The sequence below is a fragment of the Cebus imitator genome, unplaced genomic scaffold (genome assembly GCF_001604975.1).
Source record: "Cebus imitator isolate Cc_AM_T3 unplaced genomic scaffold, Cebus_imitator-1.0 Scaffold147, whole genome shotgun sequence".
NCBI lineage: Eukaryota > Metazoa > Chordata > Mammalia > Primates > Cebidae > Cebus > Cebus imitator.
In genome coordinates, this window is record NW_016107462.1 from 1098080 (window position 1) to 1112888 (window position 14809).

At 37.5% G+C, this 14809-nt stretch overlaps 1 protein-coding gene across 2 annotated transcripts in view; it reads right to left on the reverse strand.

Moving 5' to 3' along the window:
• The window catches only part of SUCLG2 (succinate-CoA ligase GDP-forming subunit beta), a 281870-nt gene that overhangs the window by 18538 nt on the left and 248523 nt on the right, over positions 1-14809 (reverse strand). For both annotated transcript variants that reach the window (XM_017542762.2, XM_017542764.2), the window contains one exon: positions 1627-1747. In XM_017542762.2, coding sequence (XP_017398251.1) covers positions 1627-1747 — 121 coding nt within the window. The remainder of the gene's footprint in view (positions 1-1626; positions 1748-14809) is intronic.

Genomic DNA, 14809 nt, shown 5'->3' on the forward strand with positions numbered 1-14809 from the left:
ATAAGAATATCCTTGATGAATGGTAAAAAATAAATAAATAATAATTACTTCATTAACCCTCAACCCTTGAGTACACATCTTTTTGATACTCTTTGTGACCAAATATTAAACACACATAAACCACTTCTGCAGCATCCTGAACCATGATGGTTGTTCTGAACAAAAGTGTTTGTGCGATTGTCTGGGTATCACACTAAGCTGCTCACTTTTCCATGAAATGCTGTTTTTTTCTTGGAATAAAGACTGACACACCATTGTTGCTCAGACATGGTTAGTTGGCAGGCATTTTCTTAAACATGAGTGATGTGAGTCTGTCACATCAAGGGAAAACAACTGTTTTGTGGCTGATGATAAAATTTGCACTACAAATTCAAATTCAAATTCTGAACATTGTGCATCCACCCTGTGAACTTGACAGCTTCCTAAAAAAAAGCTTTTCTTATGATGCTGGTAATATTAACAAATGTGATTATTTTTATATTGTACATTGAAATGAGTCAAACTTTGGAAGATCTACATCATCAAAAATTTTCTGAATGATCAATGATTTTGAATCATGCATAGATAAACCTCAATGTGTAAGACAGACCAATGGGTTTTAATGGAATATGAAAAGTTCATTGAGATAGCTTCAGAGTCCACATGGACACTAATTTTCAATAAATTATTAGGTACAGACTTTTAGTGTAATACCAAAGAATATTCAGAACTATATGAAAAGATCATTAAAAACTCCCCTGACTGGGTATGGTGGCTCCAGCTTGTAATCCCAACATTTTGGGAGGCTGAGGCAGGAGGATCACTTGAAGCTAGGAACTCAACACCAGCCCGGGCAACAAACAAACCCTCTCTCAAAACCAACCAACCAACCAACCAACCAGCCAACCAAGCAACAAACAAAACTACTCCCATTTTGAAAAATACATATGTCTATGAGGCCAGATTTTCTTCATATACTTCAACCAAAACATGCTATAATGTATTTTACGCAGAAACAAATAAGCTAGATGTGAAAAGAATTTACAAAACTAAAACAATGTCATTATTCTTGCTAAAATTTTTTTAAAAGTTATTTTCATAAAATATATAATACATATGGTATATATAAAATATACAAATTATTTTTCTAAAATAAATATTTTAAAAATTCCAAGTTATTTCAGTTATCAAGTTAATTTATCAATTAAATCAACTATAAACATGGACAGATATAACCCAAATAAACAAAAACTTTTTGGGATCCTCAATTTTATTAAATAAAGGGATTCTGGGATCAGGAAGTTTGAGAACTGTTGTTCTCCCATGATGAATAATTCTCAGAGAAACAATTTCTCAGAATATTTTTCCCCAAACATTAATCTCATAAAATGATTCATAACAAAAGAGCTTTGGTTCTGGAGTAAGTCTGGGAAATTTGGAGAATCATAAGACCTGCCATACTTGGAGAGCTACAATCTACACTAGTTTGCTAGAGGCCCAGGAAAGTCCTGCTGTACTGCGTTCATTTCATCTTACGCAATCTAGTGATTCCTTCTGGTATCTCAGGAAGTTTGTAAATCCAGAACATGCTGGTCACGTAACCTTGGAGAAAGCGTACTGGCACAGCCGAAAATTAGCATGACTCACCTTCAAGCCGGACCACCAGGGGCACCTTGAGTTCTAGCTCTCGGCAGGCTTTGGTGATCCCATTGGCAATGATGGCACAGTTGACGATACCACCAAAAATATTGACAAGGATGGCTTCAACCTGAAATCCAAAAAAAAGTTACCCATCAAAATGCTGATCGCCAACAGTCTCAAAAATAACTGGCTAAATAAGAGAGACAATTAAAATAAGACTCCTTGTTTTTTTGTTTTTGTTTTCTACAGAGCATAAAATACAAAAAAGGCCCAGAACCTGTTAAGAAAGTTCATATTAGTAATAAATTAATAAATATCACAATATAACATTACCATATTATCTCATCAATAACTCTTGGGAACTCCAAATGAATTTATTCATCACTCATCTGTTATATAATGTCTTGGTTTTTTTTGAAAATATTGTCTATTCTTTTTATGAGTAGTATCATTAAAAATTTCTTGCACTTATGTCTTTTTCCTCCATGATTTACAATTACATTTTTATGTGTCATGGTGCCTCATACAATATTTCAAAACTAAACTATTGTTTTGTATTAAAAGATAAAAAGATTCAAATGTTTTCATGCTTCTTTAATACCTCTTTGATATGCTAGAGGTATGTTATCAAAAATCAGAGATAGTTTAATTATCTTAGACAACAACCGTTTTGATTAAAAAAAAAGACTCAAGGAGATGCAAGCTTATAGCATAAGTAATAATGTAAGGAAAGTCAAGCTACTGACTGCACCTTCTCAGAAATGTAAATGTAAACCCATCTTGTTAATTTGTTTGTACATATTCCATATTCAAAGGCATGTGGGCCAAAAAAAAAAAAAAAAAACACACACACACACACAACTCTACTTGTCCTGACTTGATAAATAGGCATAAGAAAATCCTGTATAATTAGCATGAAGAACGAGATAATGAAGAGAATTCATTACCTAGATTAATTGATAACACCCACAGAAAATGGCTATTCATCAAGCTGAAGGCATCAAAATTCTAACAATAGAGTCACGATTAAATTATGCCACACTAATTGTAAAGTATATACGTATGTGTTGCATAAAATCCCATTATTTAAGTGTGTTAAATTAGCTACACATATGAGAAGAGAATATCTTATATTTGTATAGCACTTAACTCTTTAGAAAGTGCCATAACAAAAAGTCTACATTTTTCTATTGTGATCCTTCCCAGGATCCAATTCATTAGGTACGGTGAAGGTTGGCTCTCTGAGAAAGCCATCGGGTGCATTCAGGGTATGTTGTCCCAAGGTCACACAGCTGTCATGTGGTCGTGGCCAGGCCCAAAGCCAGGTTGACTACTGATTTGTTCATTGATGTCAGCTGCTAGAGCTGGGACCTTGGGCAAGTTACAGAACCTCTTGTGAACATTTCATCTCTATTATGGGAATAAAAAGAGGACCCATCCCACAGGGATGCTGAAAGGTCTAAATGAGATAATACATGTGAAATGTTTATCACGTGGCTTTAAACGTACTTAATGGATGTTTACACATGCATTTATTCAGCAAGCAGTGATGAAAGTGTGCAGGTTACCTAGAGAGTAAATAAGAAAATCTTTTTCAGTAGACTGCAGCTCACGTTGAATTCAAATATAATGGAAATACAAACTTACTGAAGTTCGACAAAAAGGTAATGCCTTAAGAATCAAAGAAATGAACAATATTTTTCAAACCAGTTAGAGATTGGGGCTACTCTCAAAAAAGAAATCTCCCATTACCATTCACAGCAGGCCAACTGATAAGCAGAAGCTTGCTTTCTAATGACAGCTATTAAATGCTGTTAGCATTGAGGCTTGGTACAGCAATAGTTTCCAAATAACTGTGGGATGGAGAGGAACTTGCCAGAACAATAGAAGAAAAACATTCAAAAGCAAGAATGACTCCACGGGGTCCGTGATAGAAACTCAGGACCTGCTGAGGCTCAGTAAGGTTTGTGCAGAGGAACTTGGCATTCTAGTAAAACACACATTGGCACCTGCACGTCTCTGCCACGTTCCAGCCTGCATGTTCCTTAAGGACAAGTTCAGATGTCAACTTCTCAGGGAAGTCTCATCAAATTAGAATGATCCACTCTGTTTAACCCATCTAAAACTTTACGATCATTTTATATAGTTTACATGATAAACTTATGTGAATTCACCTAAACAGGTAGAAGTGGGGGATAGGAGTAAAAAGGAGAGAACGAGCTTGTGACCCTGTGATTCAATTCTACTTGGTGAGTGCCCGAAGTAAGTGTCAAACAGGAGCTGTGAATCAGTGTTGCCTCAGTTGGCATCAGTTTCCATGAGTCTCTCATGTGTCAGTATCTTGTGTTTAATTACAGTCTGATGTTAAAAATAGATACTCTTCATACAACCACTTGTGCCTAAAATTCAACTACTTTAGTTGGTGCTGAACCCCAGGAAACGCCTTCTCTTCTAACTGCAGAGGAATAACTGGCTTTGCTAGATTTACTGAGAAATGAATAGCTGTTGTTTTCAATGTACTTTATTCTCCTCTTACCTCCGTCTCTCATCCCCAAGATGCAACTCCCATGTTTGGATCATCTTTTGCTTCTCTATGACAAAGATTATGTATTTTTCCATTTTTTAAATATCAGTAGCCAGCACAATCCATGACATGGCATAATCATGTAAAAATAATATTTTAACAATGAATAAATGAAATTAACTTCAACAGACACTTGACCATCTCTTTTGTATCTGGTACAGAATTAGGTTCTTGGGATACAGAGAAGAATAAAATATCATCACTGTCCTTAGGGAATAACTCAAAGACTAGTTTGAGAGTCAGAGCAGTAAACAGACAATTACAATACAGGGTCTACAGATGTCTGACACAGCCAAGACCAGGGCAGAGGCAGTGATGCAGGCTGCTGCCATGACAGAACATTTTTGAAAGAGGTGATGTTCTAGTAGACACGAAGAAAAAAAGAACAGGATCTGAGATAAAGGGAGCAGCCAGGATAAAGGCACATATGTCACCCACCTTAGTTCATTGAGGAACTAATGGTTGAATGGTGAAGTAACTTACGATGAGATAGGTGAGGCCGAGATTGGCAGGTGTCAGAGGATAGGGATGGGAACTTGGATCCTCTTATTTCTTCCTTTTTATTTCATTTATTTATTTTTTGGGACACATTTTCACTTTGCTGCCCAGGCTGGAGTGTAGTGGTGCAATCTTGGCTCACTATAGCCTCCGCCTCCCAGGTTTGAGTGGTTCTCATATCTAGCCTCCAGAGTAGCTGGGACTGCAGGCACCTGCCACCACACCTGGCTAATTTTTGTATTATTAGTAGAGACAGGGTTTTGCCATGTTGATTAGCTGGTCTTCAACCTCAAGTGATCCGCCCACCTTGGCCTCCCAAAGTGTTGGGATTACAGGCATGAGCCACCATGCCCGGCCTCTTCCTTCTTTAGAACTGGGTGGAGGCAGGTCTCATAAGCAGCCTCCCTGAAAGGCAGAAGAGAAGTTACAGGAGGGGAACAGAGAGACAGAGAGAAGAGTAAATTCATGAAAGACAATGAGAACTATAGAGCAACTATGAGAGACAGAGAGAGAGAGAGAGAGAGAGAGAGTAAACAAGAAGCAGTAAAAGAAAAGGCATGAGAGAATGCAAAAGAATAAAAGAGAGAGAGAAAATGCAAAAGGGAGAGTGAGAAGCCATGAGGACAGAGGAGCAGAAAGAGTATGACCAATACCAACAAAGCAACTGGGATTTCTACAAGAAGAGCAACAAGACACGGAAGTATGCAGGCTGCTTAGCTCAGGCAAATGGAATTGTTTAGGATACACGATACACCACAGCACTCTAAGAGGGAAGTCACCACCCTGGGTGGTGAGAGGTCCCCACTCAACCAGAGATTATGCCATTCTCGCCTTCTCTCCCATGGTAAAGTAATTTGCTGCAGTCATGCACTTTAATGCAAATCTGATTTAAGGTTTCACTCGGGGCCAATTTCTGTAATTAACTACTGTAATCTGAAATCTCAAACTGAGAATGAAATTAAGACAGTTTAAAAATGAAAGCCTCATGACATCATTATTATTATTTAGCATTTATAAAGCATGTCAAATTTTCAATGTGTGCCTTACATGTTCATTCGTTTTACAACCACTAACTGCTGTTCCATGACAATACCAATAGCAACTTTTAATTATCTTCCCCCAGCCCCCTGGCAAAAAGAATGTTTTTTTTTTTTAAAAAAAGAAGTCAGTGTTAGGTCTATTTAAGTAACCAGAGACTCTCCCAGAAGATCCCAAGTGCTTTGGGGAACAGAGACTTTTTCTAATTCCTGGGTGAGAATTATGAGGGTTGCTATTTACTGTTTCACAAAAGTAAAGACCATCTAATGAGGTAGTTGAAGTGCCAGATACAGAGCCCAGGTCCCCAGATCCCAGACAGCTGATCCCAAGGCAAGTTCGTGGCAGCTGCTGGCAGCTGTGCAGGTGGTCAGGCAGCCCATAAGCAAGTTTTTCAAATGTCTGTGGGTATTTTCCTTTGCAAAACACACTCTAGCTGCAGTGTTTAGTCCACAATTAAAAGTAAAAACTGAACTTTGAAAAAAGAACAGCTACAGCCCTTGCCATTTATCAAGCTTCTCTCAACATCATGCCCACTGCCCAAATAAACAAACCAACAAAAAACAAAAATCAATACTAAACCTCTTCTTTGGAACACAGATCCTTTCGAATATCTGATGAACATTAGGGGATTCCCCAGTCAGGTGAATTCATAAACAGAACATTTTTGGGCGATAATTTTAATTAAGTCCCATAGCTGCACTGCTCCTACAGTATACGGCTTCCAATGCCTCCAGTGGGAAATGGTAACCTACAGCGCATGCATTCAGGATAGGGCTGTGAGTTTCAGAGGAATTGTGAACTCTTCACAGCTGCCTATAAAATTTTTGTCTGAATGTGTACTTTCCTGGGCAAAGTGTCCACAATCTTTAAGAGTTGATATATGACTAGCAATCACAAATACAACCATAATTAACGTTACTAAAGCATTTAACAGGTGGTATTCAGTATTCTAATTATTATATATGTACTAATTCATTTAACACATGAGGATCATGGGAGGTGGGTATGCTCATCCCTAAATTGAGGTGAAGATATGAAAGAACCAGGGATTACAGCTTTATCTACTGTCAAATATCCTTCTGAGCCAGCAAACCTGGAGAAGCCCCACAATGTATGCTAGTTTAGTCTCTTCTGATTCATTACCACAGCCAACTCTGCCATAAACTTGGGAGACAGATATTACCTACCCCCTTTTGCAGATGAGAAAACCAAGACCCAGAGAGGTATAAACAACTTTTGCCAAATTAAGCAGCCTGTATGTTGCCAGGCTAAAAAATTCAGTTCTTTTTCTTCAACATGGCCCTAACTCCCCTTAACGAAATAAAAATATTGCCAAACTGCTCAATAAAAAGAGAGTTATTAATTCAATATATATATTCTTCAGGTCCTACTGTGTGCCCTGTGCTCAGCATCTAAGCAAGAAATATTTTTAAATTAGATAAAAAAGGTTCTATATATCTAAAACTGCAAACCATGATGATAGTTATGAAGGGGAGGAAAATGCTAGGTCGTCTGTGAGTGGCAGGACAGACCCATACTACACTGGGTGGTGAGGCAGGGCCTCTCATAGGCAGAGACATTGAAGCTAGAGTCTGAAGGACAGTCAGGAAGAGGGCAGGTAGGTCACAATTAAGAGAGGGAGAAAAGCATCTCAAGACAACAGAATGTCATGTATAAAGGTGGAGGGACAGAAAAGAGTGTGGTGCATTTGAGAAACTCAACAGAACCTGCAGCATCAGGTCCCTGGGGCCTAAGAAGTGGAGTGTGGAAATGAGATGCCCCCACCCCACCCCAAATCGTGCAGAGTGGCACAGAGCAAACGCCATGACGAAGACTTTGAGAAGCCTTTGGTTTCAAGACACCTACACAGACTTTAGTAAGGTCAGCAAGGATATTAACATGTATTGAGCAGCCACAATGAATTTACAATAAGCTTGCATATGTATTTTAACCTCTATTTTATAGATAAACCGAGGCTCAGAAAATTTAGGAGCTCCTAGCTATTAAGCAGTCACAGCTGAAATCAACATGTTTCACCACAGCACATGCAGGGCAGTAGGGAACAGCTGGGTACTTAGGGGAGCCACTGACATTCACCAGGGGTTGACAACATTTTTCTGTTAGAAGCTCTATCAGTATATATTTTAGGTTTTGTGAGCCAGTCTCTGTCATAACTACTAACCTTGCTGCAGCATGAAAGTAATCATAGACAAACAATATATGTGAATGGGCATGGTTGTATTCCAATAAAACTTTATTTACAAAAACAAGTGGTGGGTCAGATTTGGCCAATAAGTCATAGTTTGCTAACCTGACATAGATGTGATTTGGTTCATTTCCTCTTAAATTCATGGCAAGTGTACCACCACCCCTCCTTCTTCGTGTCATTTGATACATCTTTGATAGCACTTTTCACACTTTACGTTGTCTTTCTTTGTTGCGTTATTTTCTTGCTATCACTGAAAACATTAAGGTATCCAGGCAGTAGCGGTGGTCAATTACATAAAGGAGTCCAGCCAACTTTGATAACATTTCTTTAAAACGAAACCTGTACCTTTAGCAAGTTCACAAGAAGGAAAGCCTCTGTTTTGTTCTTTTTTTTCTCACTGATATAGGTTGGAAGTGAACAAATAGAAAATTTTCACAATAAGCCACTCGCTTTACAATGGTTATTGCAAATAGTTAAGTACTGCAATGTATTTAAAAATACTGTAGCATATACATGAAGCACAGTAAGTGTAACTACTAGGTTTTTGTCTGTGCTTAGTCCAATCTGAAATGCTAATTTAGTCCCAGTGCAGTGGGCATTAGGTTGATAAAAATCAAGCAAGCATGTTTATATTTGTCAAGATAAGGATTCAAAAAAAAAATCACAAGCTATTTTAATTCTGAACGTTGTTGCTCTGGTTTAAGCATCTGTTTTTGTGAAACCGTTTTTCCTTTTTGTTGTTGTTTTTATTTTCCTGATGAATTCCAATCATGCCTTCTAATCCATTGGCAGCCAACAAAAGAAAATAAATGGTGAAGGAAATTAGATGCAGCTTGGATAATTGATGCTTGTATGCCTGGCTTTAATAAAAATACTCTGCTAAATTAGAGGGGAGTCTAAATGGATTCAGTCAATAAGGAAGTGATTCAGGTGAGGAATTCAATCTTGGGCTTTGTTGTAATCATACAAATAAACCAACAGATTCGTTTGACTGGAACCAGATTTGCCTTCTGCTGAAATTCTGGCAAGCTGCTCAGGCTCACTTTGCTACCTCTGGTATACCTTGCAGTTTGAAATTATTTTCTTTTGTATGAATTCAAATGCTAGGATCCTTGGAATAAAGCCACTCATGTACCTCCAACATAGCTAAAATTGACATGTGAGAAACAGCATTCCTCGAAAGATATCCTCCTGCTTTGCCCTTTTAATTTCTCCCAAGGAAAAAATAAATAATTTTAGTAGGTATATGACCCCTCAGAATCAAAAGGAAATGTCTTATACAACACCCTTAATGCAAAACAAAATTTGGGGATTTTAAATTCATCAATAAAGATGAACTAACCATTTTATTCCAACTTCTCCAAACTGACAGCATGGAAATGACATATTAAGGATGGATCCTCTGGGAACAGTAACTTGGAGGGTTAAGTTTCCATTCAGGTTGACCTCTGAGAGCAGCCAGGGTGAATCTAGGGAAATGGGTCTAATTAGACTCTAATCTTTCCTTACTCTCTTCTTCCTAAATTCTTCACTTTACTTATATTCTATAATTTACTCCTTGCTAGAATAAGCACAATTGTATGGAGGATTAAGATTTATTGAGTGTTCATTTTCCTAGGTGCTGGAAATTACGTCTTACAACTTTCCCTAGTGAACAAACAAACTCGATGAGCTTAAATAACATGTTCAACGTCACACAGCAGTAAGCAATGGAGTCAAGATTTAAACTAAGTCAGTCTTACTGCAAAGTCCATGTTCTTTCCACTCCCTCTGGCAGGGTCTCTATAATCAGAGGCTCCCAATATTAGTCAAGAGTTCCAGCTCCATGTTGGTCCTATTTACAAGCTTCAAGAACATGCTTCTGTGTTCCTGTATTCTGGTGCCCAAGTATTTCTTGCTTTCAAATTTTGCTGCTGAATTAAAATCAATCAGAGGTAAGGTATCTTTTATAGGCTTGTGGACCAATGGGTTTTAGCTCTTTACAAATAAACATATTTATTGTTTACCAATAAAAGAGTTGTCCAGAGCTTATGGTTTGCATTTCCTAGTTAGATGGGGTTGGGGAGGGGTAATGAAGATACAGGAGTGGGTTCTGGCCTTCAAAACCTAAACTCTGCCCTGAGCTGAAGCAGATGTTCCTAACAAGACCCCTCTCTGCAGAGTGATAACTCTTCCTCCCTATTTCTGAAACACCGAAATTTATACCGTTGCCAGTATTACTCTTTGCAGTCCTGGTCATGAAAATTCTAATGGTCAGACATCATCATAAATACAGATTTTAGATATCACGGAGTGGAATGGCCACTGGAAGGCATGGTAACTCTGTATGTGGCTGTTTGGAGAATGATGATGGGAGCACATTCTAGTTCCATGGGAGAGATCTTTGACCTGTTAACAATGTCTGCCATGAAGGTGGAGGAAAGAGTCAATGCAAGTGTATATTTGTTTCCCTAACTTTGGAGTTACCTAACACATATTTATACATAATTGCAACTAAAGGTTTAGTCTGTCAACATTGCCCCTCCTTTAATAACTTTTAAAAAGAACATATCAGACAGTAAAGAAATGCAATTCACATCCTGCATAACCACCAAGAATATTATTAATCATGTATGTTACGGTATATGTAAAGCCAAAAATTTATATATAGACTTCCAGCTCTAAATATAATGAAGACATCTTCCATTAGGAATAGTGGTATAGCTTAACAGGTTAAAAACTAATGTGAATACTGCACCATATAAATTATAAAGCCATGCTTCCTCCCAAAATGAGGGCCTGTTTCCTTAAATCAAAGTTCTCCAAAATATATTCTATGAAGCATTAGACCTAAGTAATGCACCTTGGAAAAATCTTCTGGTCAAATAATTTGAATTGTAGCTTAATGTGAGGTTTAGCAGATGATCTGTGTTCTAAATTATAACACCTTAATTTAGTCATTTTCTGCAAAAAAAGGTCAATGGGTTGGAAATTTGATCTGCAGAGAGCTGTCAGAAAAGGTGCTCAGGAACTGGTGTATTTGTGGTTAGGTGGCACAGAGATCTCGGGTCCTTCTTTATATAGATGCTAATCATTTCATTATTTAAGTCAAAGTTATAGTATCTACAAAAGTGGAAAGCTTTCTCAATCAAGAACAGCAACTACAAAGGCCCTGGCCAGGCCAAGGGTGGCATATAAATGCTTCGTAATCGTCAGCAGACAGGGTAGTAGTGGTTAAGTCAGGTATTAACAGGATTTTCAGGAGAAGAAAAAAATCTGAAGATGGAAATACAGATTGGCATTATAAACAGGTACCGGAGACAAGGAGTTAAAAGGACTGAAGGGCACAGAGATTTGGGGAAATTGCATAAACACGGTTTTTATTTTTTACAGAGATAGTTCCCATATCCTCTTGAACTGAGAATCAGAACCATTGCCATGATTACAAAAACCACTTAGACATTTAGAATGGCAAATGCTACGTTCTTTTTTGAGTGTTGTATGTTTAAAATAGATCCTGCAAAAACTACCATAATGTATAATTTGGCCACAGAGATATTCAAAGCTAAAAAAAAAAATACAGCAAAGAGATTTTGGTTGTACTATTTCATAAAGAGGCATCAAAAGGCTTTAAAAAAGAGGCATATAACTCTCTCTTAAGATATTAGCTATTAGAATTGATTGTTCACAGGTATTTGGTTACAAAACTGTCTTTCCAGCTTAACAGATATCCTGTTTCAAAGCAGGATACTCATTGCTTATAACATAATATCTATATTTTATTTGTAATGGGAGTTACATTGGTGCAGATTAAGAATATTTATTGGCACATTCTTTCTGAATCGTATTTTGTCCAATCATCTCAGACTTATGTCATCTTGATTCACGTAAATATGTATACTCCATCGTCATTTGTTGGAGAGTTAATATAGAGAACACTCATAAAATTGGCCACTTGGTAAAGCACCCATTTAATATTCTATAAACAGGATGTCTATCCATCTATTGTAACATATCAGTCTCCATGGGGCTACTGTCTCTACAAGCAAGAGGATAAAAAATATTTCTATGAGTGGTTTCTTCTCTTTATTCTTAACATTAATTTAAAAAAAAATTAGCAAAGCAGAGAGAGCCAAAACTTAGGACTACACAGATTCACACTTCACACCACAGAGAAATGAAGACAAATTTAGTTAATGGCAAAACCCACTATTTCTGTAAATAACAAATCTAATGTAAAATGAAGGTGGAAAATAATGATTCTATGTCATTTTAGGAATCTGTTCAAATAAGCCTATTTGATCATTTAGTTTTCTGAAAAAATAAAGGGTTGATAAGTATTCATACCAAAACCCTAGTGGATAAATATCTGACTGGAAAGAGTAAAAACAAGATTCCAGCTAAGATTTCAGTGATCTATTATTATCTATTTCTTATAGACTAAAATTTATATTAAAATAATTTTAAGTAAAAGCATTTTTAAAACACATGCATGTTTTATTCCTTACAAATCTCACTAGTATATTTGTGAAAGTCAGTTTACTGCCAAATTTCTTAACAAAAACAAGTTTCCATTTTATTTCCCCAAATCCCCACCTTTGTTCATTCCAGTAAAATGACTCTAATGTCAGACCCCACACTCAGAATCTTAAATTCTGAAATTTCAGAATTTTCAGTCACTGCTGAAAAAATTCATTAGCATCTCAAACTTACATTCAGGTAAATTAAGAGGAAAACCAAATAAACAATACTGTAAGAAAGTTACACATTAAAACGTTTGTTATAAAAATCAACAACCCATTTGAATTAGGGCTCCTCTGAAATGCCTGGGCAAGGCTGGTGACTGATAATATTTAATTTCAGGAGGAATGGAATCTTTCAGAATTCATTCTACATCGACCAGCAGCATCAAGTGTCATTGTCACTAAAAAACATTCTCAGCTATAGACAATATTCTAAAATTACTAATGTCACTGTCTGACCTTGCTGTTATCTGTTGTGTGGAACTCAGATCTATTTATTTAGCTGTTCAGCAAACGTCAGTATACCATATCTGGAGCAAATTAAAAACTACATTGGTAGAGCACTCCCCACAGCCTGCTAAGGAAGGAATTGAACAAAACACTTTCTACTTCAAAGTGTTTAACTCATTGCTTGGCCACACCTTCTCTCATCCATGGTTAACCTTTCAGGGACCTCATAGAGTTCTCCAGCTGTTAGAATCCTTTTACAAAAGGATTCCAGAATATCCTATCCTCTGAGGCTCATGTTAAACAGACCATCAAAACATTGTGATTTGGGACCCAGCTGTGCTGCAGAACTGTTACGGGCCTCTCCAGGCCCTCTCCACTCTTTTGCACCCTCCTCTTGGCCCTGGGAGGCTGACTATAGAGACCAGATCAACAAGTTCCTTTTCAGTCTGGCATCTGGGGAGCCCAGGCAGGAGGAGAGGGAATTTGGGGCATTTATTCCCTGCTGTCTTTCCCAGCATGATTGTCTTGGGTGGCTGTTTCCTCCACAGAAGTTATCTGAGCATCTCAAGAAAGTCTTCATTACAGGATACTCTCTTCTGGTCAAGTAATCACCTCCTTCTCTCTCTTTTAGCTTTGGGGCAGAAGCGATCCCAGGTGCCTAGCCTTTCCTTTAACCCCACATACACCATCATTATCAATATTTTTAAAGGTAAACTTTCCTTCATATACCATGAATGCTTCCAACCCAGTTTGCTTTTGGGAAATCCATTCAACTTTCTGAAACTAGAAGGTTAATATTTTGTTCAGTTTCCCCCTGTCTACAAGATATCCATGGGTCATGGGTTACAAAGTAAAATAAAAGTCAAATAAATCTGCACATTCTCAGCATGAGCCATTAAATTGAGTATTATCACAAACACTTTTTTCCCCTGGTTCTTTTTGGGACATGACTAATACCTAAGAATCTGAAATTGTTGCTCATTAGCTGTCTGGATCTACACCCCAGTCAAAGGCAGAAAAAGAAAAACAAGCTAAAGGCTTATTATCTTGGGTCCTGTCCATTATAAATGACAGATGATGGCTTGTCAGGTAAAAACGAGCTTCTCAGCGCTAAAATGGCTTCATTTAGTTTATTAGCCACAAACAAAACTAAGGAAGGCCCATCAAGAAGGTGACTTGCAATCCTTATTTTCAGCATAATGAAAGACAGGCTCAATAAGACCGAATCCTTGGTCTCCCAGTCTGTCTAAAGAAGGAACACGGGTAACATGGAGACAAACTGGAGAAGATGGTTAATATTTAAAAATGTAGGTCTCCAACCCTGAACAAAACATGTTGTTTAACTTTCATAAAATGCCAATGACCCAGCTGCAAGTAATCACCATACATTTATCTCAAAGGCCACACTATTCTGTTTTACTAAGCAAATAAACTGTGTCATTGAGCTGTTAATAGTGAACAAAAAAATATCCCAAAGGGAATGTGTATAGGATGGCTTAACGACCAAGAAAAACTATGGGGAAGGAAACTAAAGCTCTCAAATTCCACATGGCTTTTCTAGGAAGTGAGCAGCATTCAGTAAAGACACACGGTACACAGTACCTAAGTCCAGTACCTAAGTACATTAGTACCTAAGATACACACACAGTACCTAAGTCCACAACTTAGACAAGCATTTGCTTTCTTGATATGCTAGAGTTTCCTTTTGTCATCCCTGCTCCGTAACTCTCTTTTACTCTCTGAAATGTCTGGACAAAAGTCCCTGTTTGCAGATGCCTACCTCATCCATTTTATCACACATGTCCCTCAGTATGGGTTTTTCTTATGAACATGTATTTGCCAATGTGTTAGATCCAAAAAATAGTTTTTAACCTATTGAATGCCTATGTTGTGTCCTATCAAAGTAGA